The sequence below is a fragment of the Vipera berus genome (genome assembly GCF_964194415.1).
Source record: "Vipera berus genome assembly, chromosome: 4".
NCBI classification, from domain to species: Eukaryota; Metazoa; Chordata; class Lepidosauria; order Squamata; family Viperidae; genus Vipera; species Vipera berus.
Window position 1 is genome coordinate 73,673,529 of NC_138206.1, and position 13,650 is coordinate 73,687,178.

Below are 13,650 nucleotides of genomic sequence, written 5' to 3' on the forward strand. Positions count from 1 at the left end.
GGCTTTCCTCCCCAGGAGCAAGCGTCTTTTAATTTCTTGGCTACAGTCCCCATCTGCAGTGATCTTGGAGCCCAGGAAAATAAAATCTGTCACTACCTCCATTTCTTCCCCATCTATTTGCCAGGAATTGAGAGGGCCAGATGCCATGATCTTGGTTTTCTTAATGTTAAGTTTCAACCCAAGTTTTGCACTCTCCTTCTTCACCCGCAACAAGAGGCTCTTTAGTTCTTCTTCACTTTCTGCCATTAGAGTGGTATCATCTGCGTATCTTAGGTTGTTGATATTTCTTCCGGCAATCTTAATTCCAACTTTTGATTCATCTAGCCCTGCCTTTCTCATGATGTGCTCTGCATATAAGTTAAATAGGCAGGGTGACAGTATACAGCCTTGCCGGACTCCTTTCCCAATTTTGAACCAATCAGTGGTTCCGTGTCCAGTTCTCACTGTTGCTTCTTGACCCGCATATAGGTTTCTCAAGAGACAAATAAGATGGTCTGGTACTCCCATCTCTTTAAGAACTTGCCACAGTTTGTTATGATCCACACAATCAAAGGCTTTAGCATAGTCAATGAAGCAGAAGTAGATGTTTTTCTGGAACTCCCTAGCTTTCTCCATGATCCAGCGTATGTTGGCAATTTGATCTCTAGTTCCTCTGCCTCTTCGAAATCCTGCCTGTACTTCTGGTAGTTCTCGATCCACATACTGCTGAAGTCTAGCTTGTAGGATTTTAAGCATGACTTTACTAGCATGAGAAATGAGTGCAATGGTGCGATAGTTTGAACATTCTTTGGCACTGCCTTTCTTTGGAATTGGAATGTAAACTGATCTTTTCCAATCCTGTGGCCACTGTTGAGTTTTCCAAATTTGCTGGCAAATTGAGTGTAGCACTTTTACTGCACTGTCTTTTAAGATTTTGAATAGCTCAGCTGGAATACTGTCACCTCCACTAGCTTTGTTGTTGCTCAGCTTTTCTAAGGCCCACTTCACTTCACATTCTAGGATGTCTGGCTCGAGGTCAGTGACCAACTCATTGTGATTATCTGGGACATTAAGCTCATTCTTGTATAGTTCTTCTGTGTAATTTTGCCACCTCTTCTTAATCTCTTCTGCCTCTGTTAGGTCCCTGCCATTTTGGTCCTTTATCATGCCCATTTTTGCATTAAACGTTCCCTTCATCTCTCCAATTTTCTTGAAAAGATCTCTGGTCCTCCCTATTCTATTGTTTTCTTCTATTTCTTTGCACTGTTCATTTAAGAAGGCATTCTTATCTCTTCTAGCTATTCTCTGGAATTCTGCATTCAATTGGGCATATCTATGTTTTTCTCCCTTGCCTTTTGCTTCCCTCCTTTCCTCAGCTATTTGCAAAGCTTCCTCAGACAGCCATTTTGCTTTCTTGCATTTCTTTTTCTTTGGGATGGTTTTGGTTGCTACCTGTTGTACAATGTCGCGAACCTCTGTCCATAGTTCTTCAGGCACTCTGTCTATCAGATCTAATTCCTTAAATCTATTTGTCACCTCTACTGTATATTCAACAGGGATATGATTTAATTCATACCTGAGTGGCCTAGTGCTTTTCCCTACTTTCTTCAGTTTAAGCTTAAACTTTGCAAGGAGAAGCTCATGATCTGAGCCACAGTCAGCTCCTGGTCTTGTTTTTACTGACTGTATAGAGCTTCTCCATCTTTGGCTGCAGAGCATATAGTCAATCTGATTTCTGTGTTGACCGTCTGGTGATGTCCATGTGTAGAGCCGTCTCTTGGGTTGTTGGAAAAGAGTGTTTGCTATGACCATCGTATTCTCTTGACAAAATTCTATCAGCCTGTGCCCTGCTTCATTTTGTACTCCAAGGCCAAACTTGCCTGTTATTCCAGTTATCTTTTGGCTTCCTACTTTAGCATTCCAATCCCCCATGATGATAAGGACATCATTTTTTGGTGTTAGTTCTATAAGGTGCTGTAGGGCTTCATAGAACTGGTCAATTTCATCCTCTTCAGCACTGGTGGTTGGGGCATAGACTTGGACTACTGTGATATTGAATGGTTTGCCTTGGATTCGAACTGAGATCATTCTGTCATTTTGAGGATTGTATCCCAGTATTGCTTTTCCTACTCTTTTATTGACTATGAAGGCTACTCCATTTCTTCTGAGGGATTCTTGCCCGCAGTAGTATACCTGATGGTCATCTGAATTAAATTCACCCATTCCTGTCCATTTTAGTTCGCTGATACCTAAGATGTCGATGTTCAGTCTTGTCATCTCTTGTTTGACCACGTCCAGCTTTCCTTGATTCATGGATCTTACATTCCAGGTTCCTATGGAGAAAAAATCTTTACAGCATCGGACTTTCCTTTCACCACCAGACACATCCACAGCTGAGCGTCCTTTCGGCTTTGGCCCAGTCGCTTCATTCTTTCTGGCGCTACTAGTACTAGCCCTCTGCTCTTCCCCAGTAGCATATTGGACGCCTTCCGACCTGAGGGGCTCATCTTCCAGCGTCATATCGTTTTGCCTTTTGGTACTGTCCATAGGGTTTTCATGGCAAAGATACTGGAGTGGGTTGCCATTTCCTTCTCCAGTGGATCACGTTTTGTCAGAACTCTCGGCTATGACCTGTCCGTCTTGGGTGGCCCTGCACGGCATAGCTCATAGCTTCATTGAATTACGCAAGCCCCTTCGCCACGACAAGGCAGTAATCCATGAAGGGGCAACAAGACCTAAATATAAGTAAATCAAAATGGAGAAGGAAAATTGATTTTTTCCAGTAAATATATATGGATTGAATTCCCCATAAAAAAGAATTTTCAAACTACAGAAATTAAACATTGATATAATTTGTTTGCAAGTCACACACACAAAAAAATCATATTTTTTTCAAAAATCCAAAACTTGGAAAACTTTATTACACATCAGCTTAACAAAAAAGAGGAGTAGTTATATATATTAAAGAGACAATTGATTCCAAAATGATTTATACAGATGAAGAAAGAATACTAATGGTAGAAATATTTTTCTGGGAAAGAAACTAAGTAGTTATAGTGTATACCTTTTTAATGGAAATTATCAGCACTTTTGATCAGTGACATCATCAAAGTAAACAAACCCACGTGGTGTTGATTATGTCAGCAGATCATGGCCCTATGCGGAAGTAACCACCCTATTTCCAGATAAGGCAAGCGGAAGTGATGTGTAGCCCTAAGCCCATCAGGATAAGCAAGAATAACCCTGGCAACCCTATTTTCAGATAAGGCCTCTTGAACCTAACCCCATCAATGTCAAGGCAGGCAACCCTCTGGGTACGTGATTAGCTTAACCCTAGACTAATTCTATGGACATTCAAAACAAACAGAATAAGCTAAATAAAGTAAATAATTAACAGAGGGTTCTGCTTTTGTAAAACAAAAACTTTGGGGAGCTGGGAAATAATAATAAAATGCTTTTTAGCAACCCTATTTTCAGATAAGGCGTCTTGAACCTAACCCCATCAATGTCAAGGCGGTCAAGCCTCTGGGTACGTGATTAGCTTAACCCTAGACTAATTCTATGGACATTCAAAACAAACAGAATAAGCTAAATAAAGTAAATACAACCCCTACTTTGGGGAGTTGGAAAATAATAATAATAAAAAATGCTTTTTATGTCTAATCATTCTAGCCTAATGATGGTTTTAATTTTTGTGGAGTTTTAAAAATCAGCGCCTGAAAAGCAGGAAAAAAGGAGGCCCTAAAAGGGGGCCAGGCATTGCATTAAACCCCCTTTTTCTAAAAGGCATTTATTTCTAGGAGGTTTTAAAATCAAATCCCCACAACGATTGGGAATGGCAGCAGATGTCTACTCGGAGGGCCACATCATCATCTGGGATCACGCCCCTGCTGTCTTCGAGCGGTGGCGTGCTCCGACCCTCCGGTTGGTACCCTTTTGTCCGGGGTGAGGGGGATCAGGACCCTGAGCTCAGGCTGGTGTATTTTAATGCCAGATCCGTTGTAAACAAGGCCCCCCTCATCCGAGATTTGATCGAGGAGGAACACGCGGATCTGGCATGCATTACAGAAAACTGGTTGGGCTCAGAGGGAGGGGTCCCTCTGACTGAGTTATGCCTGCCGGGTTTCTGTGTGCTACACCGGCCACGGGCTCAGGGCAGGGGCGGTGGGGTGGCGGTGGTTATACGGGAGACCTTATGTCCGCGGGAGACCACCGTTGTCCAGATAGGCGGGAGTGAGTCCCTTCTCATGAGATGTGGCCATCGGGTTCAGTTGGGCCTGTTGCTAACATACCTGGCGCCCAGCTGTGTGGCAACAGCCCTGCCCGGGCTGCTGGACACCCTCTCAGGGTTGGTGGTGGAGTTTCCCAGGCTTATAGTTCTGGGTGACTTCAACCTGCCTTCCCTGGGAGGGTCATCAGAGTTAGCTCGGGAGTTCATGGCTTCCATGATGGCCATGGACCTGACCCAAGTAATTCAGGGCCCGACTCATGGGGGGGTCACACTCTTGACCTGGTTTTCTTATCTGGACAATGGTTGGATGATCTGGGAGGGGGCTTGCCAACTATTGTCCCCCTGACCAGGTGGTTCCGCCCCAGGCGCCTAATGGACCCAGAACGGTTCCAGATGGCGCTTGGGTCTTTACCTATCTCCCTCACTCACAGCCCGGCCGATGCCTTGGTGGATGCCTGGGAAAGGGTGGCCACCGAGGCACTCGACCGTGTTGTACCCTTGCGACCCCTGACCCGGCGCAGATCCTGTTGGGCCCCATGGTTTTCTGTGGAGCTCTGGGAGATGAAGCATCGGAGACGGGGTCTAGAGAGTGGTTGGAGGTCCACCCGGTCTGAATCTGACCGATTGGGACTAAGAACCTTTACAAGGTCTTATCTCGCGGCAATGAGGACGGCGAAGTCTAATTACTTTGCTGCCCTCATCGTGTCCACAGATAATCGCCCGGCTGCCCTGTTTAGGGTGACTCGCTCTCTCCTTAATCAGGAGATGAGGGAGGAGCCCTTGCAGGGGTGGGCCGAGGAGTTTAGTCATCATCTGGCGGACAAAATCGCTCAGATCCGGACCGGTTTGGACTCTGACTGGGCAGAGTCTGGAATGGAGGAATCAAGCGGTCTTGAGTATGTTACCTGGACTGAGTTCAACCCTGTTTCCCCCGATGACATGGACAGGATCATGAGGAGACTGAGTTCCACCACCTGTTTACTGGATCCGTGCCCCTCCTGGCTGGTCTATGCGGCTCGGGAGGAGACACGAGGCTGGTTCCAGGCAGTAATATCTGCTTCCTTGAAGGAGGGTATCTTTCCCACCACTTTGAAGGAGGCGGTGGTGAGGCCCCTCCTCAAGAAGCCTGCCCTGGACCCAGCTGTTTTAAATAACTATTGTCCGGTCTCCAAACTTCGCTTTTTGGCGAAGGTTGTTGAGAGTGTGGTGGTGCATCAGTTCCCTCTGTTCCTGGAGGAAACGGGTTATCTGGACCCGTATCAATCGGGTTTCAGGCCCGGGTACAGCATGGAGACGGCATTGGTTGCACTGGTGAATGATCTCTGGCGGGCTTGGGACAGGGGATGTTCCTCTGTCCTAGTCCTGTTAGACCTTTCAGCGGCTTTTGATACCATCGAACATGGTATCCTACTGCGTCGTCTCAGGGGGTTGGGAGTGGGAGGCACTGTTTTACAGTGGTCTCCTCCTATCTCCTGGGCCTCTCGCAGTCAGTGTTGACAGGAGGGCAGAGGTCTGCCCCGAGGTCTCTCATTTGTGGAGTTCCTCAGGGGTCGGTCCTCTCTCCCCTCCTGTTCAACATCTATATGAAGCCACTGGGCGAGGTCATTCATGGTTTTGGGGTGGGGTATCATCAGTATGCTGATTATACCCAACTTTTTCTTTCCACCCCAAACCAACCCAGTGATGCCCTCGACGTGATGTCCCGCTGCCTGGAGGCGGTCCGGGGTTGGATGGGAAGAAACAGGCTTCGTCTCAACCCTGCCAAGACTGAGTGGCTGTGCATACCGGCATCTCGGGTTAACCAGTTTGTTCCATTATTAATGATGGGGGGTGAGGTGTTACCCCCCCCATTGATAGGGCTCGCAACTTGGGCATCCTCCTGGATTCACGGCTCAGCTTTGAAGATCATATAGGAGCCATGACCAGGGGGGCCTTTGCCCAGGTTCGCCTGGTGTGCCAGTTGCGGCCCTATTTGGACTGAGATGCCCTACGCACAGTCACCCATGTGCTCGTGACCTCCCGGCTAGACTATTGCAACGCTCTCTACATGGGGCTGCCCTTAAGGACCACTCGGAGGCTTCAACTGGTGCAGAAGGCAGCCACGCGAGTTGTGATGGGAGTTTCCTGATACTCCCATGTAACCCCTCTTCTCCGCGAGATGCATTGGCTTCTGGTTGCCCTCCGAGTGAGATTCAAGGTGCTGGTGATGATCTATAAAGCCCTAAATGGCTTGGGTCCGGATTATCTGAGGGAGCATCTGCTGCTGGCATCCACTTCCCATCGTCCTGTGCGCTCCCACAGGGAGGGCCTTCTTAGGGTACTGCCGGTGAAGGATTGCTGGCGGGTGACTCCCAGAGAGAGGGCCTTCTCTGTGGGTGCGCCTGCCCTTTGGAACCAACTTCTGATGGAACTTAGGACTGCCTCCGACCTCCGCTCATTCCGCCGGGACCTGAAAACTTGGCTCTTTGAGCTGTCGGGCCTAGACTGAGGGGTTTTAATTGGGTTTTAAATGTTTTAATTTTTAAACTTTGGGCTTTAAATTTAATTAATTGTTGTTTTTTAACTTTTGTATGGTATGATTTTAATTACCCTGTAAACTGCCCTGAGTCCTACGGGAATAGGGTGGTATATAAGTCGAATAAATAAATAAATAAATAATAAATAAATAAATAAATAAATAAATAAATAAATAAATAAGAGGACCTCAGGAGCCAGGTTTATGTTGTGTGCTGCATTTGGGAACACGAATGGAGGCCCTTGGTGGAGGCTGACACCTCTTTGAAGCAGTTGAGAATAAGCTCCCAACTCCTTTGAATCCTCGAGATGCTTTTTTTGGTGGCAGAACAAATGCTACATGTCTGTACTACAAACCAAAACCTGGTGAACAAATCTTATACTACGATTTCACCAGTCTGTACCCTTTTGTGAACAAGACCAAGGAGTACCCAATCGGCCATCCACAAATCATCTACCAAAACCTTGGGGACATAAAGCAATATTTTGGGTTAGCCAGAGTCAAAGTGTATCCACCAAGGAATCTCTATTTCCCTGTCGTATCCCACAAATCAGGGGGCAAATTAATGTTTAGTTTGTGCGCAACCTGCACAGAAAAACTGCAAACCAGCCCCTGTAATCACAATGATGAAGAAAGAGCTCTGACCGGGACATGGTGTACTGTTGAATTGAATGTAGCTTTAGAAAAAGGTTACAGGATTGTTGAAATCTATGAGATCTGGCATTTTGAAAGAACGTCAAATGGGCTATTTTCAGGTTTGATGAACATGCATCTCAGACAGAAACAGGAAGCCAGTGGTTACCCTGACTGGTGCAAAACAGAACAGGATAAAGAGCAATATATTCAGGATTATGAAAAGATGGAAGGTGTCCGCTTACGACATGACCACATTGAAGTAAATCCTTCTAAAAGGCAGATTGCAAAACTCTTCTTAAAGTCACTGTGGGGCAAGTTTGGGCAGAGCACCAATCACCTGACCACATCCGTGGTAACAAGTCCTGAGGAACTATTCAAATATCTTTTTGTATCCTATTATGATGTTTCCTCATGTGAGTTTGTGGATATGGAGACAGCCGTTGTGATGTGAAAAACAGCCAAGAACCACCCCACCAAAAACACATGTACTAATGTATTCATTGCCAGCTTTACAACAGCTTATGCGCGGCTGGAATTATACAGGCTACTGGATGGTCTGGGCAATAGGTGCTTGTACCATGACACCGATTCAGTCATATTTATAAGTAGAGAGGGGGCGTGGACACATCCTTTGGGAGATTATTTAGGTCAACTGACAAGTGAGATTCCTCCAAACACTACAATAACTGAGTTTGTTGCGGCCGGTCCCAAAACGTATGCTTATGCTTTGTCCAACAGTGAAGCGGTGCTAAAGGTGAAGGGAATCACACTAAACTGCGGTAATAGCAAAAAGGTTAATTTTGACAGCTTGAAAGATTTGGTAGATGGTTATTGTCTGTCTGGTGCAGAGAGAAAAAAAGAGATCAGGGTAGAACAGTTGGGGATTGTTAGGGTTAAGAAACAGTGGACCCTAGAAATGAGAGTCCTCTGTAAAACTCTAAAAGTAGTGTATAATAAAAGATTATTAAAGAGCGAAGATTACTGTACGAAGATTACGGCTATTAAGGATGGTGGAAAATATTGCACAATTTGTACACCCCTTCTCCTGTATTATAAGCGGTCCATCCAATTCTGGCAAATCTTTTTTTATCAAACAAATGTTAGAACATGGTGATGTCGTGTTGTCTCAATTGCCTCAAAATATTGTATGGTTTTATAGCTGTTGGCAACCTCTGTACAAAGAACTGCTTAATAAATTCCCTTATATTAAGTTTATGGAGGGGCTTCCATCTTCTTTTGAAGATGATGATTTGTTTCCGCCAAATCAAATTACTCTAGCTGTGATAGATGATCTCATGACGTCGGCCAGTGAGAGCGATCAAATAGAGAAAGCTTTTACACAGTACGTTCATCACAGAAACCTGAGCATTATTCTCATACTACAAAACCTGTTTTTCCAAGGTAAGAAAATGAGAACAATAGCTCTGAATTCCAAATATTTGGTTTTTATTCAGCAACCCTTGTGATCAGATGCAAATTGTCACACTGGCCAGGCAGATGTATCCCACTAACACAAAGTATTTTTTAGAAGTATTCCAAGATGCCACTCGCAAACCACACAGGTACCTTTTGGTAGATTTGGCAGCCACCACTCCAAAATCCTACAGGTTGAGAACAGGCCTCTTCCCACCTGATTGGCCTGCTGTTTACACAATGAAAAAGAAGTGTAAAAAGCAGTAGCCCAGTTATCTTAGCACTAGTTCATTTAAGATGTCAGAGAGGGTACGTAGAAATTGGGGGCTTTTAAAAATCTTAGTAAAGGCCAGACCAAGACAGAGAAAAGCCATCTTATGCAATGCTAATAATGACCTGGTGGGGGCAATAGCAGAAATAGCTTTGAACACCCTAAAAGGAAACCTTCCTCTGAAACCTTCACAATTCCGGTCTCTAAAGAGAAAGAAAGGTGTCATTAAAACGTTGAGTGATAGAAAGGTCTCACTCAAAAAGAAGAAGCAGGTCATACTTTAGTCGGGTGGTTTTATCAGTCCCTTACTAGGGGCAGCTATCCTGCTGTTGACTAGCCTGTTAGCTGGATAAACCATGGATCATGCTGAGAAAATGTATCTGGTATCGCGTCATCAGATGGAGCAACTACAGGGCAGGCCCCCTACTATGGGGGCTACAGCCACTAACCGGTTGGATGCTGAGATGCGTGCCATTCTTCAGAGAGCTGATTTGTGTGAGGATGACAAGATTAAGCTCTACAGTTCTGCATTGCAGAGGTATCTAAGACTAACCAGGCAAAATGAGTCTGAAAAGGACAGACTGAATCTCATTTACCCACAGGAAGAACCTCGGACACTTCCAACATTACCAGAACAGCCGCCACAGCCATCTCCACAGGACACAATGATGGCTGAGATCCTAAACGGTGTGAGCACCCGTTACAGGAAAAATGCAGAACTTTTGCTGAACAAAATGAAACAGCATCAGGACGTCTCAACCTGGGATGATCGCGGTACCTTTTTATACAAAGGGGTCCCTATTCCTGGTACTAATATTTTAGACTTGGTGAAAGGAGCCTCGGAGCAACGAGCCCCTACTGAGAAGTGGAAACTTAAAGGCTGGGATGACTTTATGCATGCTATGGCTGAGGTGAATGTTCCGACCTCTGTGTTGGGGTCTACAGCTGTTAAAGAGCAAATAGAAAAGTTGAAAGATTCTCTGGTTATTAAGGATGAAACTGCTACTAGCCCCAACTCTGTTATGACAGCCACTTTGGGAGCTCAGAAGCCTCTGTTTACCAGTGCCCCTTCTAGCCCTTGGACATTAAACCCTAGAAGTAGGTTCAGGTTTGATGACTGGCTCAATTTGTAAAATGAATAAAAACACAGTGAAACAAGTAAAAACGTTTAAGTCTTTTTCTTTATTTTACAGAAAGGCAGGCATGTCTGCATGCACTGGTGACGGTTACAGGTTCCAAGTCCCCTTCCCACCTTTATAGTTTTTACAAACAGCTTTACCATTTGATCATTTTTAATATCGACATTGGAGTACATCTTTAAAATGTTTTCATAGTCTACTCCTTTAGTCCGGTTCAGTAGAAAAAACGCACAGTGTTGCCCGTAGGTCACAGCGCTGGGGTGTTGCAGTTGGCATTGGTGAAATGTGTACTTCTCAGCTTGCTGCTCTAAAAATGTTGCTATGGAGCCAGGAAAGTCAGGGCTATCTGGCGGTCTTCCATAAGAATAAAAAAATTCGCCTTATCCGGGAGATGGGAAGTAGAGGGCCAGCCAGTGTTCACCAGGCAGAGTGTGAGGGTGGGTATTTACAATTAATCCAAAAGGTCTTTTGGAGATTTGTCTCTGGGGTAGCAGGTCACAAGAGTAGACCCCTAGAAAGGCTTTATTTCCAGAGAACAAGTGGCAGAGTTGCAGTGTGTCCATACTCACATATAATCAAAGAGCACATTCCTTGTGTGACTTATTTCAATAAGGTTTTCAAAGATTGCATAGAGAATCATGTTGACAGTGTTGGGGAGGGGTTGTGCAAATCTAATTTTGGCTCTGAGGTTACCATTCCTGATCAAAGAATAGTGCTTAGAGCACCCCTGATCAGGACTCAAGTCAAAACAATACAAAGTATACCCTCGGTTAAACTCTTCCCTACTGATTAACAGTGGCCTGTCTTTCATGCCTTTGCCTGTGGCCTGCACCATCTGCATGTACTCTCTCACAAAAAGACCATGCTCATAGTCAGGCTGAAGAGGCTTTGCAGGAATCTGCTCGCCATCACAATGCAAGGCGCAAAAATTGACATTGCAGTGTTGAAAATTGAACGGGTTTCTTTCATAATCCCCACTAAAAGATGCATTGTCCACAAACCCAATCACTAATTGTTTAGGTAGCTGACCCAGAAATAGATTTTCCTTATTACACACAAGGCTGCCTGCAGGAATACTGCAAACCTTAATCCCCACTCGATCAATGGGGTATTTGGCATTGGAGGAGAGCAAAGCTTCTGCATGACCAAGGTGCACTCCTTGGGCTACCTTTACACGTTTTACAAAGAGAGAAGCTGCCAAGAGTTGCACTTTGTAATTCTCATTGTCATCCTTCATCACGCAAAATTCATTTCTGCTTCTTGTGAGTTTGACTTTCACATCAACACTGTTAATTAGCAGTCTGTCTTGAAAAAACAGATCACTATGCAGAGGCCCTAGCAGTTCCCATTTACGACTACCGGCCATGTGTCTTGCTCTCGCTTTGAAACTGGAGTTCCCAGCGGCTGTCAGTAGAGTACTCTCCATAAGGTCCGAGTCATCTTTGTAAAAATTGCCAGCTGTAAATTGAGTACCCAGCGCATCACCACCAAAGTTCAGAATCAGTTCAATCATGGCCCGGTAAGAATAGCAATGATGGCTCTGTGTAATGAGCCGATCTCCCAAGGTAACATCCAGCTGATTAAACAGTGATGCTATGGGGTAGTTGGTCAGGGCCACTCTAGCCCCGTCATCAATATCCGAACCTTCAGCCTTTACAATCTTGCAACTCACATACAGCAGGGTGTTGTTTAAATCTGTGTAATGTTCACCATGCCCCGTGATAAAAAATTCCAGGGGAGCATTGGGTGTCAGCGCTGATAAAGGTGGGATCTCGACATAGGTACTGTTTTCAATACTGGTCTGTGTAGGTGCCAGTTGAAAAAGATCCAGTTCTGATTTAACACATTCCTCTGAAGCAGAATGAATAAATGCCATATCATATTAGAATATGTCTTCCTTGTCACAGGGCTTCCTCTTCTGTGCACGTCTCCTCTTGGTATGGCGGGTCTTTTTCACAATTCTTCTCTTTTTAAATGGAATAAGCGGGCCCAATGCATAATTCTTCTTGGTTATGATCATCCCTGATCCATCCTGCCCCCTCTCAACAACACAGGATACGGCCTTCCGGGTGGCAAGGCTCCGTCGATGGCGGCCGTTTCGACCGTCAGCCCCGTTGTTTTCCGTTGAACTGCGAAAACAGTGACAATCAGCTGTTTTGCGGTTCGGAAAACCCCCCCTTGGGAGAAGAGGGGAGGGGGAGCATTCAGGTAGGGGTAGAGCTCCCCTAGACCCCTAGAATTGTTATTCTGGGGGTTGAAGGGTGAGAGCTCCCCTAGAGCCTGAATTAGCTCTGGACTCGGGGACTCCTCTGTTCCAAGGGGAGAAACAAAGTTACAAGCTGAGTGGAAAAGTGAAACTGCGCAACAAAAATTAATTGGGTGTTAAAATGGCTTCTAAACCAGCTAAAGCTTCTGTTCCTAGAAGTGCTGGTGCATCACCAGTTCAGCATTCTTCACTACAGGCATTGATGCCACCCCCGTGGCACCTGCACCCACATTAACTTTAAAAGATTTACAAGATGCTTTAAAAAATCAATCTCAGCAAATATCTGGACTTGAGAAGAATGAGAAGAATAAAGAAATACGAGAGGACATTTTAGTGGCTTTTCAGGGGCTGGCAGTTTGCATTGAGCGTTTGGATGAACGTGTGGAAGAGGTGTATCAAAATAATTTGAGATTGGATGCTAAAATGTCAGAAACTGAGAATAAAATGGATAAGAATGAGGACAAGGTGGTTATGATACAATATAGAGATATGGAGTTTGCTTTGAGAATAAGAGGATTGAAAGAGGATCCAAAGGAAAACTTGAAAGTGTTACTGGCAGAAGCCCTGGAACTGATTTTGGGGTGCCAAGCGGAAGAAATTATAGGGGATATAGATAAAATATTTTGTGTTAACTCTTGGATTGCCAGGCAAAGAAAATTACCTAGAGATGTGGTTGTTTATTTTACAAAGAGATCAATCAGAAATGTGATTATTCAAGCTTTTTATAACAATAGATTTAAAGTTGCTGATCAAGAAGTTTTAATCTTGAAAGAAATTCCACCAAGAATTTTAAGGAAAAGGAAAGAATTTACTTTTTTGGCAGATGAATTAAAGAAACGCCAGCTTCAGTTCAGATGGGAGATACCAATAGGCTTGGTGGTGAATTATTCAGGTATGAGATATCGTCTCAATACAGTTTTTATTCTAATATACTGAAAGCAGGTTCTCCACCATCCCCAGAATTTAAAGGAAGGAAGGAAGATGGAGCGTGACAGACACAAATGGAGAGTATACAGGGAAATGAAGAAATTATCTCGTGGATGGTTAAAGAACTTCAGAAAACTTCGGAAATGGTGCAGCCCCAGGCATCGTCAGAAGAGGTTAAGGAACAAAAAATGACATGGGCTGCAACCAGATGAATGAGACAAGAACAAGAACAGAAATCCACAATTATATCTCAAGAATCTACTTAGAGTGAAG

At 44.6% G+C, this 13,650-nt stretch overlaps 1 protein-coding gene across 1 annotated transcript; it reads right to left on the bottom strand.

Moving 5' to 3' along the window:
• Positions 1-10,749: 10,749 nt before the first annotated feature.
• On the bottom strand, positions 10,750-12,060 carry LOC308667234 (uncharacterized protein F54H12.2-like; the record flags this gene model as incomplete). Its single annotated transcript, XM_081326376.1, has 1 exon — positions 10,750-12,060. One exon carries the CDS (start codon positions 12,058-12,060, stop codon positions 10,750-10,752), a length of 1,311 nt encoding a protein of 436 aa, XP_081182502.1.
• Positions 12,061-13,650: the final 1,590 nt, after the last annotated feature.